This window comes from Cygnus atratus, chromosome 8 (genome assembly GCF_013377495.2).
Source record: "Cygnus atratus isolate AKBS03 ecotype Queensland, Australia chromosome 8, CAtr_DNAZoo_HiC_assembly, whole genome shotgun sequence".
NCBI lineage: Eukaryota > Metazoa > Chordata > Aves > Anseriformes > Anatidae > Cygnus > Cygnus atratus.
Window position 1 is genome coordinate 13,603,100 of NC_066369.1, and position 19,197 is coordinate 13,622,296.

A 19,197-nucleotide genomic window follows, 5' to 3' on the forward strand; every position below is an offset into this window, starting at 1 on the left:
GGGAGGAGAGGGTTGTTTTTTGCCTTTCCTTTCTCTTTCCAGAAGGTGAGAATAGGTTTAAAGCCATTAAATTAAACAATGATTTCACAGACGATATATAATTTTTATTTTTTAAAAGAACTTGTCATTTTCACTGAAATGCAATGAAATATCTCCAGAAAAAAACAAAAACAACAACAAAAAAAACAACAATTTTTTAATGGTCTCCAGCATTTGCATGTTTCTCAGTTAAAATTTGGAAATCAATCCTCGCATCGGTCAGAGAGCAGTTTTACACATGCCATTAGATTGTCATAAGAAATTTAGTGTCAGAACTGCTTAGACTATTTCATGCTTACCGTGTAGGAATTGAACAAGGTGGGATTGCTTATCTGGGCTTTCTTTTACTTTCATAATACCAAGGGTTTTCACTAATATACCGCTACATTAAAAAGTATAGTCAAGAGTTTTACAAGAGTTATACAAGTTTTGATACCGCAAGAGTTTTACAAGTTTTGATATGATGCAGAAGAAAGCACAGACAGACCCGGTTTTAGCAATATTATCATGCGTTTGAATATGGCTTTCTACTTGGAAAAGTCATAAAATTACTGTTGAAGATATTTTTTTTATTTACCTCAAAATTAGGAATAAATCTCTATGAAATTGTCCAAGTACCTTTTATCATAAATAAACAATTAATATACTGAGAAGTTACTTGGCCTACAAATAAGCCCCACTGGTTCCAGAAAAATTATTTTTACTTCAGAATATAGCTACATGTAATAAATCAAAAATCTTGCTGTGCGTGTTTTTTGTTTGTTTGTTTGTTTCTGATTGTTTGACTATTGTTGTAGCTAAAGGACTGATGGCTACAATTAATTTACAATGCTTCTGTATAAAATACCCATCAGTGAAATCATGTTAACAGTGCTCAAAATTTTCAGATGAATAAACTTCTGGTCACAGATATTCTGAATTTTTGATTTCCCTGCTCTGTGGTTCTGATACATCTGAACCACATACATTCTGATACATGTGAAACATGATTTTATAAGGCTTCTGCCTGTCATGACAGGGTAAAGTGTGAAAGTACTTTGCAAAGGGATTTGGGGCATAGCATGTTAGTTTTTTAAACAACATGGTAGCTAGATCTTCCATCCCTTCTCCATGCTAAAGCTTTAGTTGATTTAAGAATGAATTCTGTTTCTTAGGGTTTTATAGCCCTACCCACACATCCAGCTGACTGTCTCTTAGCATTTTGAAATCCTTTAGGAGCATAAACATCTATTTGATAACACCTGATTTGAGCTAATTCCAATGTATATTGTATTCAGAGGACTTTCTGTGGTGATGGATGAGGTCCCATCCTGCAAAGTCTGCTTAAAGTACTGAAAGATGAAATAGGGGTAAACCACATTATAAATGCATGCACTCAAAAAAGTCAATAACAAAATTGATGTTTATCTGATTTTGCTCAAACTGACACACTTACTGGTCATAATGAATCATTGTACACATATTTTTGCAGTACCTTGCTGAAAATAGGCCATTATGTATTGATGTTTTACAAAATGAAATATTTTAAAAATTTTATTTTCCTAAAGTTTCCTACAGTTCAATTTTCTGATTATTCTTAGTTTGTGTCTACAGAATCATGGAGAAATAACCAGAGTAATTTAGACATTTCTGTATTTCAGGCGTACCTACTTATGTCAAAGCCAACATGGAAAACAAGTCCAATACAGAATGGAAATGTTTGTCTTCAAACCTCTCTTTTTCTGGTTATACAGCCTCTTTACTCTCATTGTTGTCTTTCAAAGCTGCTTTCCCTCCAGCACTCTCAGAATTTGTATTAGCTGCATAGTATCAGTATTGCAATTCATCTGCATGCTTCCTTACTGAAAAGCTCCTACAGCTGAGTCTGTAAAAGAAAAAAGAAATTACACTAGTATACAATGTGAGGAACACAAGTTACTATCTACTGGAATGGATGTTCCATAATGAGACAGGAGCGTAAGGTATATATCTGAAATTAATTCTTAGGGAAGGAAATACATGACATGGTGCAAATGCTAGACATATATATAAATTGTTCTAAGTAAATGATATAGTTTATTGTTGTAGCTTATTATTAGCTTTCTATTTATTTATTTATTTATTTATTACCGTGTTATATAGGTATGGGAAATTGCTTGACTTGAATATACATTTGGGCTTAATAATACAGTACTTTGTTTCCTTCAGGTCTTCAGGTCATCCTCCCTGAGTATCTTCAAGAACATTTTGTCCAGGCAGCTCTGAGCTATATTGCCTGCAATTCAGAGGGGGAGTTCATTTGCAAGGACAATGACTGCTGGTGTCAGTGTGGCCCCAAATTCCCAGAGTGCAACTGTCCCTACATGGACATTCAAGCCATGGAAGAAAATCTGCTCCGCATAAGTGAAACTTGGAATGCATACAACAGTGAATTTGAAGAATCTGGTGAGATGTTTTATAAGATTTTTGTCTGTTTGGCTCTGTATTATAAATAGTATTTATACAACAGACTACATCTGAAGTATCCAGAATGGTTCACAGATCTAAAGGTAAACATCCTGGATCTCAGTCTTAATTATTAAAACATTCTGATAAGAAGTGCTTTTATCACATCATGTTGATCAGTTTGTGTAATTACATTAGAGTTTAAGCAGGCTGTGTTTGAGTATGCATCTGTTATACTTTGTGGAGTCCACGTCTGTGAGGACTTGGTCCCTACTGGAGCAAGAATTGTGCTGGAGCAGGCAGAAAGCAAATCAAATGGGGAACCAAGTCAGGTTGCGTATACTTGACACAGGTATTCTGAATTTTTATTCTGTAATACTGCTGAAACAACTGTTTCATTTCACATCCATTTTGCTCTGTTGGGTCGGAGTTGTACTTCCTTTTTATCTCATACCTCCAGAGATGCCAAGGGACAGAGAGAGCATAGCCTGCCTTTGATTTACCAAATAGTTAATAGTTATCCCAGTGTAGTTGATAACTTGTATCTTCATGTGTTTTCTGCTTACACTGGGCCTATCCATGTTGCCACTACAGCATGTTTATACCACATTGGTTTTCTCTAAAGCATCAAGGTTTGTTTCATACATCATTTCATCTGTCCTGATCTTCAGAATTTCCAGTCCCTTAGAGAATGAGAACCACAGGTAAAATCAGCTTCTGAACAACTGTTTTCACTCAGTGATATCAGTAACAGCTGCCTAGCCAGATGGTGGGAAAAGTAAGAGATCTAAGCAGATCTGGGAAAAATCACCAAGAAAAAAGATAAATGGGGGAGATAAGGAAAAAGCAGAAACTATAGTTTGAAAAGAGTTGTACTGGTGAAAGAGGATGAGTAAGTAGCAGAGAGGGGCAAAATGACTAAGCATTTCAGCATTTCAGCAATAAGTGTTTCAGCTCCCTGAAATTCTTGTATACCAATGTGCTTAGTATGGGTAACAAACAGGAAGAACTGGAGATCTGCATGTGGTCACAAGGCTACGATCTCATTGCAATCACAGAGACAAGGTGGGATAGCTCATATGACTGGAATGCTGTCATGGAAGGCTACGTGCTTTTTAGAAAAGACTGGCCAGGAAGGAGAGGTGGTGGAGTTGCTGTTTACGAGAGAACAGAAGAGAACAGCAAGAGAACAAAAGAACACAGTTCTCTCACAGGAGAACAACTGGAATGCGTGGAGCTCTGCCCAGGGCTGAACAAAGAGCGAGTTGAGCTCTTATGGGTAAGGATTAAAGGGCAGGCTACCACAGCTGACACTGTTGTGGGTATTTGCTACAGGCCACCTGATCAGGAAGTGGAGGTAGATGAAGCTTTCTTCAGACAGCTCCCAGTAGCCTCTCAGTCACAAGCCGTGGTTCTCATGGGGGACTTCAACCACCCTGATATCTGCTGGGAAGATCACACAGCTAGGCACACAGAGTCCAGGAGGTTCCTGCAGTGCATTGATGACAACTTTTTTTGGCACAGTTGGTGGAGAAGCCAACAAGGAGGGGTGTGTTGCTGGACCTTGTACTAACAAATGAAGAAGGACTAGTTGGAGATGTGAAGGTAGGGGGCAGCCCCTTAGCTGCAGTGACTATGATATGGTGGAGTTCAGGATCTTATGAGGAGGAAGCAGGGCAAAATGTAAGGTTGCGAACCTGGACTTCAGGAGAGCAAGGTTTAACCTCCTCAGGGATCTACTTAGAAAAATTCCATGGTTTAGGACCCTGGAAGGAAGGGGGAGTCCAAGATAGCTGCTCAATATTCAAGTATCACTTCCTCCAAGCTCAAGATTGGTGCATCCCTTTGAGCAAGAAGGCAAGTAAAGAGGGCAGGAGACCTGCATGGATGAGCAGGGAGCTCCTGGCAAAGCTCAGACAGAAAAAGGAAGTTTACAGCATGTAGAAAAAGGGACAGGACACCTGGGAGGAATATGGGGACACTGTCAGAGTATGCAGGGATGCGACAAGGAAGGCTAAGGCCCATTTAGAATTAGGTCTGGCAAGGGATGTCAAGGACAACAAGAAAGGCTTCTTCAAATGCATCAGTAGAAAAGGAAAACAGGAAAATGTGGGCCCCCTGTTGAATGGGGCAGGTGTCCTGATGACAAATGATATGGAGAAGGCAGAGTTGCTGAATGCCTTTTTTGCTTCAGTCTTTACTGCTAAGATCAGTCCTCAGAAATTTCAGACCCTGGAGACAAGAGAGGAAGTCTGGAGAAAGGAGGACTTTCCCATGGTCAAAGAAGATCGGGTCAGAGATCAGCTAAGCAAATTTGACATCCACAAATCCTTGGGCCCCAAAGGACTGCACCCATGGGTACTGAGGGAGCTGGCCGATGTTATTGTTAGGTCACTCTCCATCATCTTTGAAAGGTTGTGGAGAATAGGAGAGGTGCCTGAGAACTGGAAGAAAGCCAATATCATGCCAGTCATCAGAAAAGGCAAGAAGGAGAACCCAAGCAACTACAGGCCAGTCAGCCTCACCTCCGTCCCTGGAAAGGTGATGGAACAGCTCATCTTGGGGGTCATCTCCAAGCATGTGGAGGACAAGAAGGTGATCAGGAATAGTCAGCATGGATTCACCAAGGGGAAGTCATGTTTAATCAATCTGATAGCCTTCTATGATGCGATGACTAGTTGTGTAGTTGAGGGGAGAGCAGTGGATGTGGCCTACCTTGAATTCAGCAAGGCTTTTGACACTGTCTTCCATAACATTCTCATAAACAAGCTCAGGAAGCATGGCTTGGATGAGTGGACAGTGAGGTGGATTGGCAATTGGCTGGATGGCAGAGCTCAGAGTGTTGTGCTTAGTGGTGCAAAATTTAGTTGGAGGCCTGAGGCAACGTTGTCCCCAAGGGGTCAGTACTGGGTCCAGTGTTGTTCAACTTATTCATCAACGACCTGGATGATGGAACGGAGTGCACCCTCAGCAAGTTTGCTGATGACGCAAAGCTCAGAGGAGTGGCTGATACCCCAGGGGGCTGTGCTGCCATTCAGAAGGACCTCAACAGGCTGGAGGGTTGGGCCAAGAGGAACATTCAACAAGGGCAAGTGCAGGGTCCTGAACCTGGGAAGGAATAACCCCAAGCACCAGTACAGGCTGGGCGCTGACCTGCTGGAGTGCAGCTCTTCAGAGAGGGACCTGGGAGTCCTGGTGGGCAGCAGGCTGACCATGAGTCAGCAGTGTGCCCTTGTGGCCAAGACGGCCAATGATATCCTGGGGTGCATTCAGAAGAGTGTTGCCAGCAGGCCAAGGGAAGTGATCCTCCCCCTCTACTCAGCCCTGGTGAGGCCCCACCTGGAGTGTTGTGTCCAGTTCTGGGGTCCCCAGTACAAAAGGGCCATGCAACTACTGGAGTGAGTTCAGAGGATCTCTATGAAGATGACCAGAGGACTGGAGCACCTGTTGTATGAGGACAGGCTGAAAGAGCTGGGCCTGTTTACCCTGGAAAAGAGAAGACTGAGGGGAGACCTCATTAATGTATAAAAATCTCTGAGCGGAAGGTGTCGAGAGGATGGAGCCAGTCTCTTTTCAGTTGTGCCCAGTGACAGGACGAGAGGTAACGGGTACAAACTGAAGCACAGGAAGTTCCGGCTCAATACGAGGGGGCACTTCTTTACCGTGAGGGTGACAGAGCACTGGAACAGGTTGCCCAGAGAGGCTGTGGAGTCTCCTTCTCTGGAGATATTAAAAACCCGCCTGGATGCCATCCTGCGTAACGTGCTCTAGTCAATCTTGCTCAGCAGGGGAGTTGGACTAGATGATCTTCAGAAGTCCCTTCCATCTCCGCCCATTCTGTGATTCTGTGATTCTGTGATTCTGTGATTCTGTGACTACTCAGTGATCATGGGAAGAGTATGGGAGAAAAGAAATATCAATACAATAATTAACTGTAAACAATATGTTATCAATGTTCTTTTTACTTTTACACTCGCTGTTTTGTTGTTAAAGAAATTAAAAAATTTCTAAAGACCCTATATCAGTTACATATTCAGTACTTTAACTGTTAGTGAGACTTGATGTCTGCATCTCAGTCTGCTTTTGAAGATCTCAGGTCTTGTTCCAAGCTCTGGTCTTACTCTTGACATGAGAACACCAGAACATTCTTTCTGGAGAACATTTCTGCCTGGAAATTATATAAAATTAATTATAAAATTAAAAAAATATATAAGTACTGATTATAAAAGCATGAAATTATATTTCATTTTGTGTACATAAAAGCAGCATTTTGTCAACGGCTACTTTAACACCCTTATGCATTTCTGGATTCATGATATCATTTACTGCTTTGCAAACTGGGATGAGTGTATTGACTCTACTGAAGGACACAGATTTGTTTATCAAATTTTGTCCTGTTTGATCAGGATGAAATCTTATTCAATAACTGAAGAATTGATGGTACCTACTTAGCAGCAATTTTAGTTACCTGAAAATACTGGTTATACACATATTGGAACCTGTGGAGAATTCTTATGGCAAGATCTACAGGGACATCGAATAACTTACAAGTTAGAATAGTTCATTGTCAGACACAAGTAGTCCTATATTCAGGACTGAGCCATGATTGTCAGGAGGCAAACAGGTAAGAGTTAAATTCTATGCTTTTAAAAAACTTAGAAATTTTATCTTTTTATCTTTTCTCTTTATCTTTTTAGCTATGTGAATAACTAACATGAAAACTTTACCTACATATGCCAATTAGGTTATTGCTAGTAATTACATTAACTAATAAACTGTGAAATATGATTTATCAGTATCAATAAGCCATATGCCACATGTACATTTAAGCCCTTGAATTATTTTTAATCTAATAAATATATAAAGCATCATGTCTACATCTCATCTGTAGCTTAGAAAATCTCTGTTCCTACTTTTAAACAATTTTGCATAAGAAACCTTGTTCAGCACTTGGGACTGCACTTTGTTGAAGAAGAGTTGTCATGTGAACATTTGACATAAATGTAGTCGTGGTTCATTCAATCTTCCTGTATAAATCATATGTCACCACCTGAAATGCTTGTCTAGTACTGTCACACATAATCTGTAAGCATTTCCAGCAACAATGATTACTGGGAGATATTCTGAAAAAATTAGACCTTTCCTTGTGAAAACTTTAAATTACGAACAATAATATATCTGCAATATCTGATTCATGTTAACTGTGTGTTCTGAGAACAAAAGTGACTGTTACTAGACAAAATTAATGTTTTAAATAGATATTCTGTAACTTTGATGAGGGAAGTACATACTTCAGGCTTTGTCTAATCAATGTAAGTAAGCCTTTGCGATAAGAGTATGTTATGTTATTTTATTGAAATCAATTTAGAATAAAAATAAATTAGCTAGACAAGAATAGGGAAAAGGATGTCTAGATTGTTTAAGAATTTGGAATCTGAGTAGGTAAGCACAGGACAATCCATTGCACTAACTACTGGCCTATATAGCCTATGCCAAACTGCAGAGGAATAAATGGATTATTTCCATACTTTTACACTTATTACGAGGTTATACGGAACTCCAGATGCACATAAAGTTAAATACAAGTGTATTTACTTCCCAACTTTCCTGCGACCCTAACCCTTCCTTACTTTACATATAACAAAATAATTCTCTGAATTCAGAGACATTTTTTCCCCAGATAAAGACCTATAAAACTTACTGGGTTCACTTGAGGTCATGCACTTTATCTGTGGACGGAATTTAGCCTAAAGAGGAAGTAAATAGTCTATTTAAAATTGCTTATTTCCAGTCATTGTTATCACTTTTTTCTGTCTGTTCAAGATAAAACAACAGAGGAATAGATTTTTTAAAGTGAAAAATGGCAGTCCTTTAGTGCCTAAATCCCATTTAAAATCAATGGGTAGCTAGATTTAGTTTGTATGTTTGAAACTCTCCATCTGAATCTCCAGAAAGAAAGAAAGAAAAAAAAAAAAAAAAAAAGAGGCAGGAAGGAAGGCAGGCAGGAAGGCAGGAAAACAGGAAAGAAGGAAGGCAGAAAGGCAGGAAGGCAGGCAGGATGACAGGAAAGAAGGCAGGCAGGAAGGCAGGCAGGAAGGCAGGAAGAAAGGAAAGATGACTGTTTTCTAGGGCTTACTGCTCTCTTCCAAATTAGCCAGTTTACAATATTACTTTGCCTTTTAAATCAAGAGATGAAAAAGAAAAATGTGTACATAGTTAAAAGTCAAAGGTTTTGTACATTAAAACTGCATAAAGGTGAAAATTTAGTATGACCACTCTGCATACAAGTTCAACCACAGTGAGTAATCATGTAAGGTGAATGGAAAATTGGGTGAAATGAAAGCATGTATGACGTCAAAGATTTTCGCCTGCTTTTCTTTTAAGATGACTCTGGTCCACAGTTTGGGTTTTCTGGTAGGGACAATTCTCTTTTGAGCAAATAAGATTGATATAGATTAGACAACTAATTACAATTCCTGTTTGGAATGTATCATTAATTGTTACTTGCTGATTTCATTTCACTCAGGCTCTCCTGGCATCTTATAACAATTCAAATCTCATTTTGGAGGACACATAGCAATAGGTTTATCTCACAGTAAATTTGGATGGCTTTTTCATCTCTTTAGTTGCCCTCCAGAAATACTTGATCACTATCAGATCAATGAGTTTATATAACCTTGTAATATCAGGATATGTACTAAGTTCTCTCTCAAGGAAATGACAGGAGCTACTTTAAGTTGTTTACTATGAGCCATCTGTTTATTCCTTATCATATCTTGTAGCCTTCAAACTTAGCTACTACCCTTGCAAGATGAGCAGCTATTTCCTTATTGAAAATCCATCCTAAAACTGTTCAATCTTTATTAAAAGATTTCATTAGTTTCTTGAGGCCTTTGGATGCATTAATGTGTTAGCAAAGTTCTCTCTGAGAACATTGTTCCAAGAAACTGTGTTCTTACACCATATCATCTAACCATGACCTAAAAACCTCTAATGGAATCAAGCAGAGGTTTTTTTTATCCTTTGTTTGTCTGCATGAAATTATCATTTTACAAGAATTTGTAGCCTAAAAGGAGAACTAGATAAACTAGTTGACCTTTTATCAAAAACTGCTAAGTTTCACTCAGATCCCAGAATATGAAGTCCAGTTATGTTAGTTAGATTAAGGCACTGCAATCTTCACTTGTACACCTATAGTACTGCCCTATGTGGGGTAGGGCAGGACTATATCCCTTTTCAATGTGTTGCTCATTTCAGGTTGTCACTTATTCCTGTATCCCTACCTATTTTACTCCTTTTGTTAGGACAATGTCCAGTTCCCCCTCCTACTCCATCTGCTCTGTAAACTTAATCTTTCCCATTCAGGAAAAATGTTTGATCTAAACACTCAACTGCTAATTAGTTTCACACAGTAAAGCGTGTCAGAAGATTACTTAGGAATATTCCCAAATTTTAAAACTATGTAGGACTCTAAAAGCTTTTGGTTACAAGATGTGTGTGATGCTGTTAGTGAACATGTACTCGTTGTACATTGCTGATTTTGCAAGTCTGGAGACTCTTTTTAGCAAGACTTACCAATGCAAAGAAGCAAATTCTAACATGTCATCTTATCATCTTATAGAAATCATGATACGCTGCTCTAAAATGGATGGAAGGCATGAATATCCATCCACATGCTCTGGATTCTGATAGCAGGGATAAGAATATTATCATGCATTGTCTGTACCAAAGACCAATCCTGGTGTGGTAGGCTGCTGAGTACCTTTTGAAATCTGGCCACTTCATTCAAATAATTTAAATAGTATCAATTTTCTTTTAAGGTGGTTTGTCCAGTGTCACCTAAAAGAAATGTTAGCACTCCATTTTGTAACTTCCTTTCATTTTATTTAAACTAAAAACAGCTATTAAAATAAATAAGGACATAGATGATAGGGTTGTTAGAGGCATAGAAGATGGCTAAAGTTTATTTTAATAATTTCTTTTCTTCTATCGCTAATATTTATGAGACCTTCTGAAAGCATCGAAGTAAAATCTTCTATCCAAGCATTTATTTTCACATAGCTCACACACAATGGCAGCTTTCTGCCTATCCATTGCATGTTTCCCAAGTGTTTAGCAGTTGATTTTTTTTTTCTTTCCTCAAAAGCAAGAAAATCTCTTTTGGAATAGTTCCTTAAAAGACAAGGGACAAGGAGATGTGCAACAATTACAAATAATATTTTAAAAGTAATGTGCTTTGAAATTGAAAATTTATTCTTTCAAACATTCAGTAAAAGTACAAAATACATTGGAAGGAAATAGTATGCCTACAACAATTTAAAAAGATGTCTTCATAGAATCATGGTTTGGGTTGGAAGGAAACTTAAAGATCATCTAATTCCAGCCCACCCGCTATGGAGGGTTGAAACCCCCCACTAGACCAGGTTGCTCAAAGCCCCATCCAGCCTGGCCTTGAACACCTCCAGGGATGTGGCATCAACAATTTCTCTGGGCAACCTCTTCCAGTGCTTCACCACCCTCTGAGTGAAGAATTTCTTCCCTATATCTAATCTAAATCTACCCTCTTTCAATTTAAAGCCATTTCCCCTTGTCCTATTAGGACTATGCCATTGTAAAAAGTCCTTCCCCAGCTTTCTTGTAGGCCCCCTGTACTGGAAGGCTGCTATAAGGAGCCTTCTCTTCTCCAGGCTTAACAACCCCAACTCCCTCAGCCTACCTTCATAGGAGAGGTGCTCCAGTCCTCTGATCATCGTGGCCCTCTTCTGGACACTTACTCCAACAGATCCATGTCCTTCCTGTGTTGGGGGCCCCAGAGCTGAACAAAGTGCTCCAGGTGGGGTCTCTTAAGACCAGAGTAGAGTTGGGGAGTCACCTCCCTCAACCTTCTGGCCATGCTGCTATTGATGCAGTCCGGGATATGTTTGGCTTTCTGGGCTGCCAGCACATATTGTCAGCTCATGTTGAGCTTCTCATCAACCAACACCCCCAGGTTCTTCTCCACCAGGCTACTCTCCGTCAATTCTCCATTTTTCATCCCAGCCTATGTTTGTGCTTGGGGTTGCCCCGGCCTAGATGCAGGACCTTGAACTTGGCCTCATGATGTTAGCAGAAGCCCACCTCTCAAGCATGTCCAGGTCCTTCTGGACGGCATCCTTTCCCTCCAGTGTGACAACCACACCAGACAGCTTGGTGTTGCTGGTAAACTTGCTGAGGGTGCACTCAGTGCCACTGTCCATGTTGCTGACAAAGACATTAAACAGTGCCGGTCCCAATACGGACCATGGCTGAACATCACCCATCCCTGGTCTTCACTTGGACATTGAGCCATTGACCACAACTCCTGGAGTTTGACCATCTAGCCAACTCATTATCCATTGAGTGGTTGTTCTGTCAAATCCATGTTTCTCCAATTCAGATAGAAGGATGTTGTGCAGGGCAGTGTCAGATGCTTTGCATAAATCCAATTAGTTCTTCTCCATTAGTGCTGTAACCCCACCATAGAAGGTCAAGATATTTTTGGGGCATGATTTGCCCTTAGTGAAGCCATGTTGGCTGTCAATAATTACCTCTCTATTTTCTATGTGCCTTAGCAGAGTTTCCAGGAGGATATGCTCCATGACCTTGACAGGCACAGAGATGAAACTGACAGGCCTGTAGTTTCCTGTGTCTTCTTTTTTTCCCTTTTTAAAAATGGGGGTTATGTTTCTCCTCTTCCAGTCACTGAGAACTTCACCAGACTGCCACGATTTCTCAATTGTGATAGATAGTGTCTTAGCAACTTCCCAGGTAACTGGGTCACCTTCCACTTCTGGAGAAGGCCCACTTTTTCCCTACTCTTCCTTTTATCATCAATGTATCTGTAGAAGCTTTTCTTATTGCCCTTGATGTCCCTGGACAAATTTAATTCTAAATGGGCTTTGGCTTTCCTAACCTGATCGCTGGCTGCTCAGACAATTTCTCTGTATCCTTCCCAGGCTATCTGTCCTTGCTTCTACCCTCTGTAGGCTTCCTAGGAGCTCCTTGTTCATCTACGCAGACCTCCTGGTATTTTCGCCCAACTTTGTCTTTGTTGGGATGCATCACCCCTGAGCTTGGAGGAGGTGATCCTTGACTATTAACCACCTTTCTTGGGCCCCTCTTCCCTTCAGGGCTTTGTCCTATGGTACTCCACTGTCCTGGTTTCAGGTAGGACAGAGTTAATTTTCCTCCTAGTAGCTGGCAGGGTGCTATGTTTTGGATTAGAATGAGAAGAGCCCTGATAACATGCTGATGTTTTAATTGTTGTAGAGCAGTGCTTACACCAAGCCAAGGACTTTTCAGCTTCTCGCTCTGTCCTGCTAGCGAGCAGGCTGGGGGTGCAGCAGGAGCTGGGAGGGGACAGACCCAGGACAGCTGACCCAAACTGGCCAAAGGGGTATTCCATATCATCTGACGTCATGCTGAACAATATATAGGGGTGGCTAGCCAGGGTGGGGGGCCGGCTGCTCGGGGATGTGCTGGGCATTGGTCAACGGGTGGTGAGCAATTGCATTGTGCATCACTTATTTCGTACACATTATTACTATTAATACTATTATTATTATTATTATTATTATTGTTATTATTTTTCCTGTCTTAATAAACTGTCTTTATCTCAACTCACAGGCTTCACTTTCCCGTTTCTCTCCCCCATCCCGGAGAGGGAGGGGGGAGGGTGAGCGAACGGCTGTGTGGTGTTTGGCTGCCAGCCGGGCTAAACCACAACATCCACCAAGCAGATCCCTGAAAAGGCTAATAATGCCTGCTCTCTCAAAGTCCAGGGTGGTGAGCTTGCTGTGCTCCCTCCTCACTGCCCCAAGGATCTTGAACTCTACCATTTCATGGTCACTGCAGCAAAGGCTGCCCTTGGGTTTCACATTCCCCACCAGTCCCTCCTTGATGGTGAGAGTGAGGTCCAGCATAGCACCTCTCCTTGTATCACTTGGAGAAGGAAGTGACCATTGACACATTTCAGGAATCTCCTGGATTGCTTATGCCCTGTTGTGTTGCCCTGCCAACAGGCGATGAGATGGTTGAAGTCCCCCATGAGGACCAAGGCTTGTGAATATGAGGCTGCTCCTATCTGTCTATAGAGGGCCTCACTCACTTGGTCTGTAGAAGATCCCCACTATAATGTCACCTGTCCCTGCCCTCCCTTTAATCCTAACCCATCATCTCTCTGTCAGCTCCTCAGCCATCCCAAGGAAGAGCTCCATGCACTCCAGCTGCTCATTGACATTGAGGGGGATATCCTCTCCTCATCTCCACTGCCTGCATATATATATATACACTGAAAGAAAACAGATACAAAAAAAGCCAGTTAAATAAAATGTAAAGTTATATATGAGAGTGTAGTGCTAAAGACAGAAATCTTTGACATCTGGTTGACAGAATACATTACGATGAGAGCTAATAAAAAAATCCAAAACTTCAAGAAAAATGTAAGTCCAAGTGTAAGACAAAGTAAACCTGAGGGAAAGAAGTTTGCATCATAAGATAAATAATAGATTTTTTCATTTTTTCATAAAATGTTGTTAGGTGACATTTTGAAATCATCTTAATTTTGAATTATTTTAATATCACCCAGTAACGCGTTAAGGAATGCTACCAGTGTCGGTAATGTGGCTCATTCTTTCTCTTCCTCTCCATCACACAAACTCTTTAAAACATTACAGTGATTATACTGTGTCAGATTCTTTATGTTGGATGACTCCAGCAAGTCTGAAATTAATGTGTGATGTTTAACACTAACAATCCCTCCATTTAGTCAGGAGACTCTAATATAATTTGGTTTGCCATCCCAATAAGGCACTGATTTTTCTATTCCCCAGTGCAAGTTCTTTCTAACACTGCTTTAGCAAAAATGTGCATTGTGGAATTTCTTTTTATTGCCTCTTGCTATCTTCAAATCAGTCACCTAGCTGACAAGTAAAAAAGGTAATTTTTCCCATCTGCCAAGCTTGCAGATTCACTACATTGTGTATACCTCAGCCTGAGTTCTGGACTTCTCACTTACTACCAGTAGGCATGACAACCCTAAGATCCAAACAGTGCCTTCAATAACTCATGTGTAAACTACTGTGATGATACTTTAAGTTTTTTAAAGGTTTAATTTAGGAATGTCAGATCAAACATAGGTATTGCTATATATATGTTCTGATCAGAAGAAACTTCTTGCAATTATAATAGAAGAAAGGTGCCCAGACTGACTTTGAGGCTCTGTGTTGAGATTCCAATTCTTAAAAAATAACATTGTGACCTGCATAGGTTTGATTTTGCACTACAGACAGGCAGTAAATATAAAGTTCCACACTGCCATTTACAGTGAAAACAATATCCACTTAAAGTTCTCTCTTACTGTGGTTCAGTGACATATTACTACTTTTCCAGTTGCTGTATTTTAACTCATATGCATGTAGCATAAGCTACAAAAAATAAACCTGAAATTAAAATGGAATACTGAAGGATTTCTTCTGTTTATAAAAGCAGCAGATTTCATCTTGCTCTCTAATAAGCTTAATTTTTATTGGTTCAGGAGAGAGAATGTACCTGTCAGAAGGTCCTTGCAATCTCATCTTACATGGCACATATAAGGCATAATTGCACAGGTCATTTTGGTAGCACAGTCTGCCTTTCTCTTGACCAGAATAGACCAATTGCAATGCAGAGTGAGTCTCATTTGAAATCTTAATAGAAAGACTCCTTGTGGAATGTCTCAAAAGACTCACTGGCAGTTGAAGGTGCTTTTTAATCACTGAGTATAAAGACTTCAATCAATATGGTTCAAACTATTTGCCCCAGAGCACTAGAGCAGTGGTTTTCTTTAAAACAGCGTTCACAGCCTCAGGCTCAAGGCCAAGAAAATTTAGCCTCCGGAGTTCCTAACATAATTATTGTTTTCTCTATTATCTTGCAAAGGTGTTAATTTTCCTCCCAGTAATTAACTTCCCTATGTGGTTGTCAGGAAGTTTAATCAATATACCAAGCTGTCATTCCTTCTGTGACTGATACTCCCCACCTCACCCCTGCAGAGGTGTCACTGTTTTAATAAAATGAACAGGTGGGATGTGCAGAATTTCTTCAGAGAGTCAATATCTAAATTGTTCATCTCTGATTCAAAAAATGAGGATATGGCCCATCAGGTCCTGTCAATATAATTGCCTCTATTTCAAACCTAGAAGCATTATATACCTCTTGCTTAAGCAGCACCTGGCAAATCAACCTATTAAAGATTTGCACAGTATTTGCATTCTCAGACACTTTAAATGTTGTGATGATATAGTAATAAGAGGAGGAGCAGAAGGGTTGATCTAATACAATTCTACTTATGTCCACCATGTACAGGACATAATGTAATTCACTTCAAAGCTCGTGACAAACTCATTCCTGGTGGAATTCCAATCTTCTCTGGCATCTTTGGACTTCATTAAGAGGGATGTCACTCCATGGTCTCACTTTTCTTGTAGGCAATGTTGTCTATTCTGATTTGTAGCTTCTTAAATCTTTTTTTTTTTTTTTTTTGTAACAGCTTAACATTGGTTATTTACTTCAATGCAAGAACATTTTCAGTTCAACTCATTCTCTTTCCTGAACTATCCTTCTGTGACATATTTATGTGTTTATTTGCTTAAACCGGTGTCCTGGTTTCAGGTAGGACAGAGTTAATTTTCCTCCTAGTAGCTGGCAGGGTGCTATGTTTGGGATTAGAATGAGAAGAGCGCTGATAACATGCTGATGTTTTAATTGTTGTAGAGCAGTGCTTACACCAAGCCAAGGACTTTTCAGCTTCTCGCTCTGTCCTGCTAGCGAGCAGGCTAGGGATGCAGCAGGAGCTGGGAGGGGACAGACCCAGGACAGCTGACCCAAACTGGCCAAAGGGGTATTCCATACCATCTGACGTCATGCTGAACAATATATAGGGGTGGCTAGCCGGGGTGGAGGGGGGGGCCGGCTGCTCGGGGATATGCTGGGCATCGGTCAACGGGTGGTGAGCAATTGCATTGTGCATCACTTATTTCGTACACATTATTACTATTAATACTATTATTATTATTATTATTATTGTTATTCTTTTCCCTGTCTTAATAAACTGTCTTTATCTCAACTCACAGACTTCACTTTCCCGTTTCTCTCCCCCATCCCGGAGAGGGAGGGGGGAGGGTGAGCGAACGGCTGTGTGGTGTTTGGCTGCCAGCCGGGCTAAACCACAACGACCAGATTTCAAGGTGTAGGAGTTATCAACATGGCCAAGAACAAGAAAGGTAGCTTTTGGGGATGACAAAGGTTATGCTGAAATCTACACATAAGAATTATGTCCTATGCATTATGTGCATTTTCAGTGCTATAGAATGATAATAGCTAGCACTAGATAGAAATTGGAACGTCCATGCTGCAGGAATATTTGTATAACAAAAAAAAATATTAAAATGATCAAAATGTTCACAAAGAAATCCAAAATAACCCATGATTCAAAACAGATATATTTCTTGAGATTTTTTTTTTGAGTTTGCAATTAATTACAAAGAATGCCCAACGGAGGGTAGTGATATGAACAATTTGAAAGGAGCAATTATTCAAAATCACACCTGAAAGAATAACAGGACGAAGGAAAGATCCTTTATAAGTTGGGATTTACAGAGACGGCTGTTGGAGTTCACCTTGTGAGTTTCTGAAAAGGGAATTCACAGTCAAAGTCATATTTAGACTGAGAATAAGAAATGAGTCTTTTCTTAATTACAGGAAATCTGGGTCCTTTCTGCTCTCAGCAGAGTCTAGGGAAAATTATCTGCTGCCTAGTAAAACCTCAGAATTTCTCCTTGATTTGCAGGATGATATTCTAACTATACTGACAACTTTAACTCTACAAAGTTTTCCTTTTCATCTGTGCACCAAGAGGGGTTTGTAATGGGAGTATCTAGACTTTCCTGTTCCAGTAAAATTAGTTCAATTTTAACATTTGCATAGGGTTCCTAAGAAATTATACACTAATGAAGGACCAGAGGATCTCTGTTCCCCACCAATCACACCTTTAACTGTGCTGATACTTACCCCTGTTGTCTCCTCTTTGCAAAGCCTAGGGTTTAGAGGATCAATCCCTGCAGCAATCTTAAATTCAAAAAAGAAAGCCAACAGGAAGAACAAACAAACAGAAGCCCCTAGCCCACTACAAGAATCATAAAAATTTGCTTCTCTTGAGACTTGTAAAGCAGTTAGATTGTACCAGTTCAAACAGCCTCTCCAATATTAAATGTTGAGCTTCTCTCCTTCATATGCAGTCCATATTGCCAGAGCAGATACATTTCATTCCTTATCTTTGTCCTTCAGAAATTTCAAAAAAGAGTTAATTTACTTTGGAGAAGTAAGTGTTTTAATTATAGGGAAAGCTAAATGATTTATCCTTTAAATCTGGATAAATTGGAAAAGTAGAGAAAAGGAAGGAAGGAAGGAAGGGAAAGGAAGAAAGGAAGAAAGGAAGAAAGGAAGGAAGGAAGGAAGGAAGGAAGGAAGAAAGAAAGAGAAAGAAAGGAAGAAAGAAAGAAAGAGAAAGAAAGAAAGAAAGAAAAGAAAAAGAAAGAGAGAAAGGAAAGAAAGAAAAGAAAAAGTTTACTTTTCCTATATTTTCTGTGAAGAAATAGGTGGTTTTAAAGCCACAGTCTTATGCTTCCTTCAGTTGGATTAGTTTCAAACATATATTTCTTGGATCACAGCTGTTACTTCTCTGACAAATTAAGTAATGTATCACGAACAACTAAAATTCATTGCAACATAAAAACAAATATATGTTCATTTTAGTACTTTGTTTTCTCCAGGCTTTTGAATCACAGTGGGCTATTTTAAAAATCATATGTCTTTTATAAATCTCTTTAATAATGTCTACACAATATTGAGGCAGCACTTTATTGAACAGCAACCGGATCCAACTGTTAGAAATGTAGGCCCTATTGCTTTTTATTCTCTCAGACTAACAGCTTTGTGGTTTGAGGTTTCAATTTGTAGCTGATGCTGGTATTTGACTTGTTGTAATATTTATTGCCCTGGTAACAATTAAAAACATTGTTATGGGAAAGTAATTATATTACTATGGTCATATTGTTAAGGAGAAACTTTTTTTTTTTTTTTTTTTTTCACATAGAGTCCTGTTACATAAAAGGTGTAATAAGCTGTTGGGGTTTATGAGATTGTTGCCATCAGAAGTCTCGCTCTTCACATTAATTGCAGCTATCACTGTGGACTCCAGGGAGGATGCAGTTGCCTTGAGCCACAGGCAAATTTATTATTATTATTTTTATTACATGCCAACAATTAAATTTGGGGTCTGTTGTGCTAAGTGCCCTGTAAAGATATAATAAGGGACAGGCTCTTCTCTGAAGAACTGGCAATCTAAACAGAAGACTGTTGAGACGTAGAAGGCATAAAGAGTTATCTACAAAATATTATGAAATACTGAGGCAATTCTTTTAAACAAAAACAATCCTTCAGTAATTACGAAGTAATACATTTTTGCCAGAATACAGGAAAACACTTTGACATTTTTGAAATAATTATTCATTTTGTCATTTCTGTCTTTATAACATTTATCATATAACATGAAATTAAATGTTGACATATAACTGTAAAATTTCTCTTCTGTCAAAGTGAAGTATTTTGACTGATTCAAAGCAAAGTAAATCACGAAAACCTTTCAATGTTCCTTTCATATCATTTTAGAGAAATCAG

At 39.5% G+C, this 19,197-nt stretch overlaps 1 protein-coding gene across 3 annotated transcripts in view; it reads left to right on the forward strand.

The window, feature by feature from the left end:
* BRINP3 (BMP/retinoic acid inducible neural specific 3) overlaps positions 1-19,197 on the forward strand; it is a 252,538-nt gene that overhangs the window by 174,917 nt on the left and 58,424 nt on the right. For all 3 annotated transcript variants that reach the window (XM_035537312.2, XM_050712418.1, XM_050712419.1), the window contains one exon: positions 2,227-2,463. In XM_035537312.2, coding sequence (XP_035393205.1) covers positions 2,227-2,463 — 237 coding nt within the window. The remainder of the gene's footprint in view (positions 1-2,226; positions 2,464-19,197) is intronic.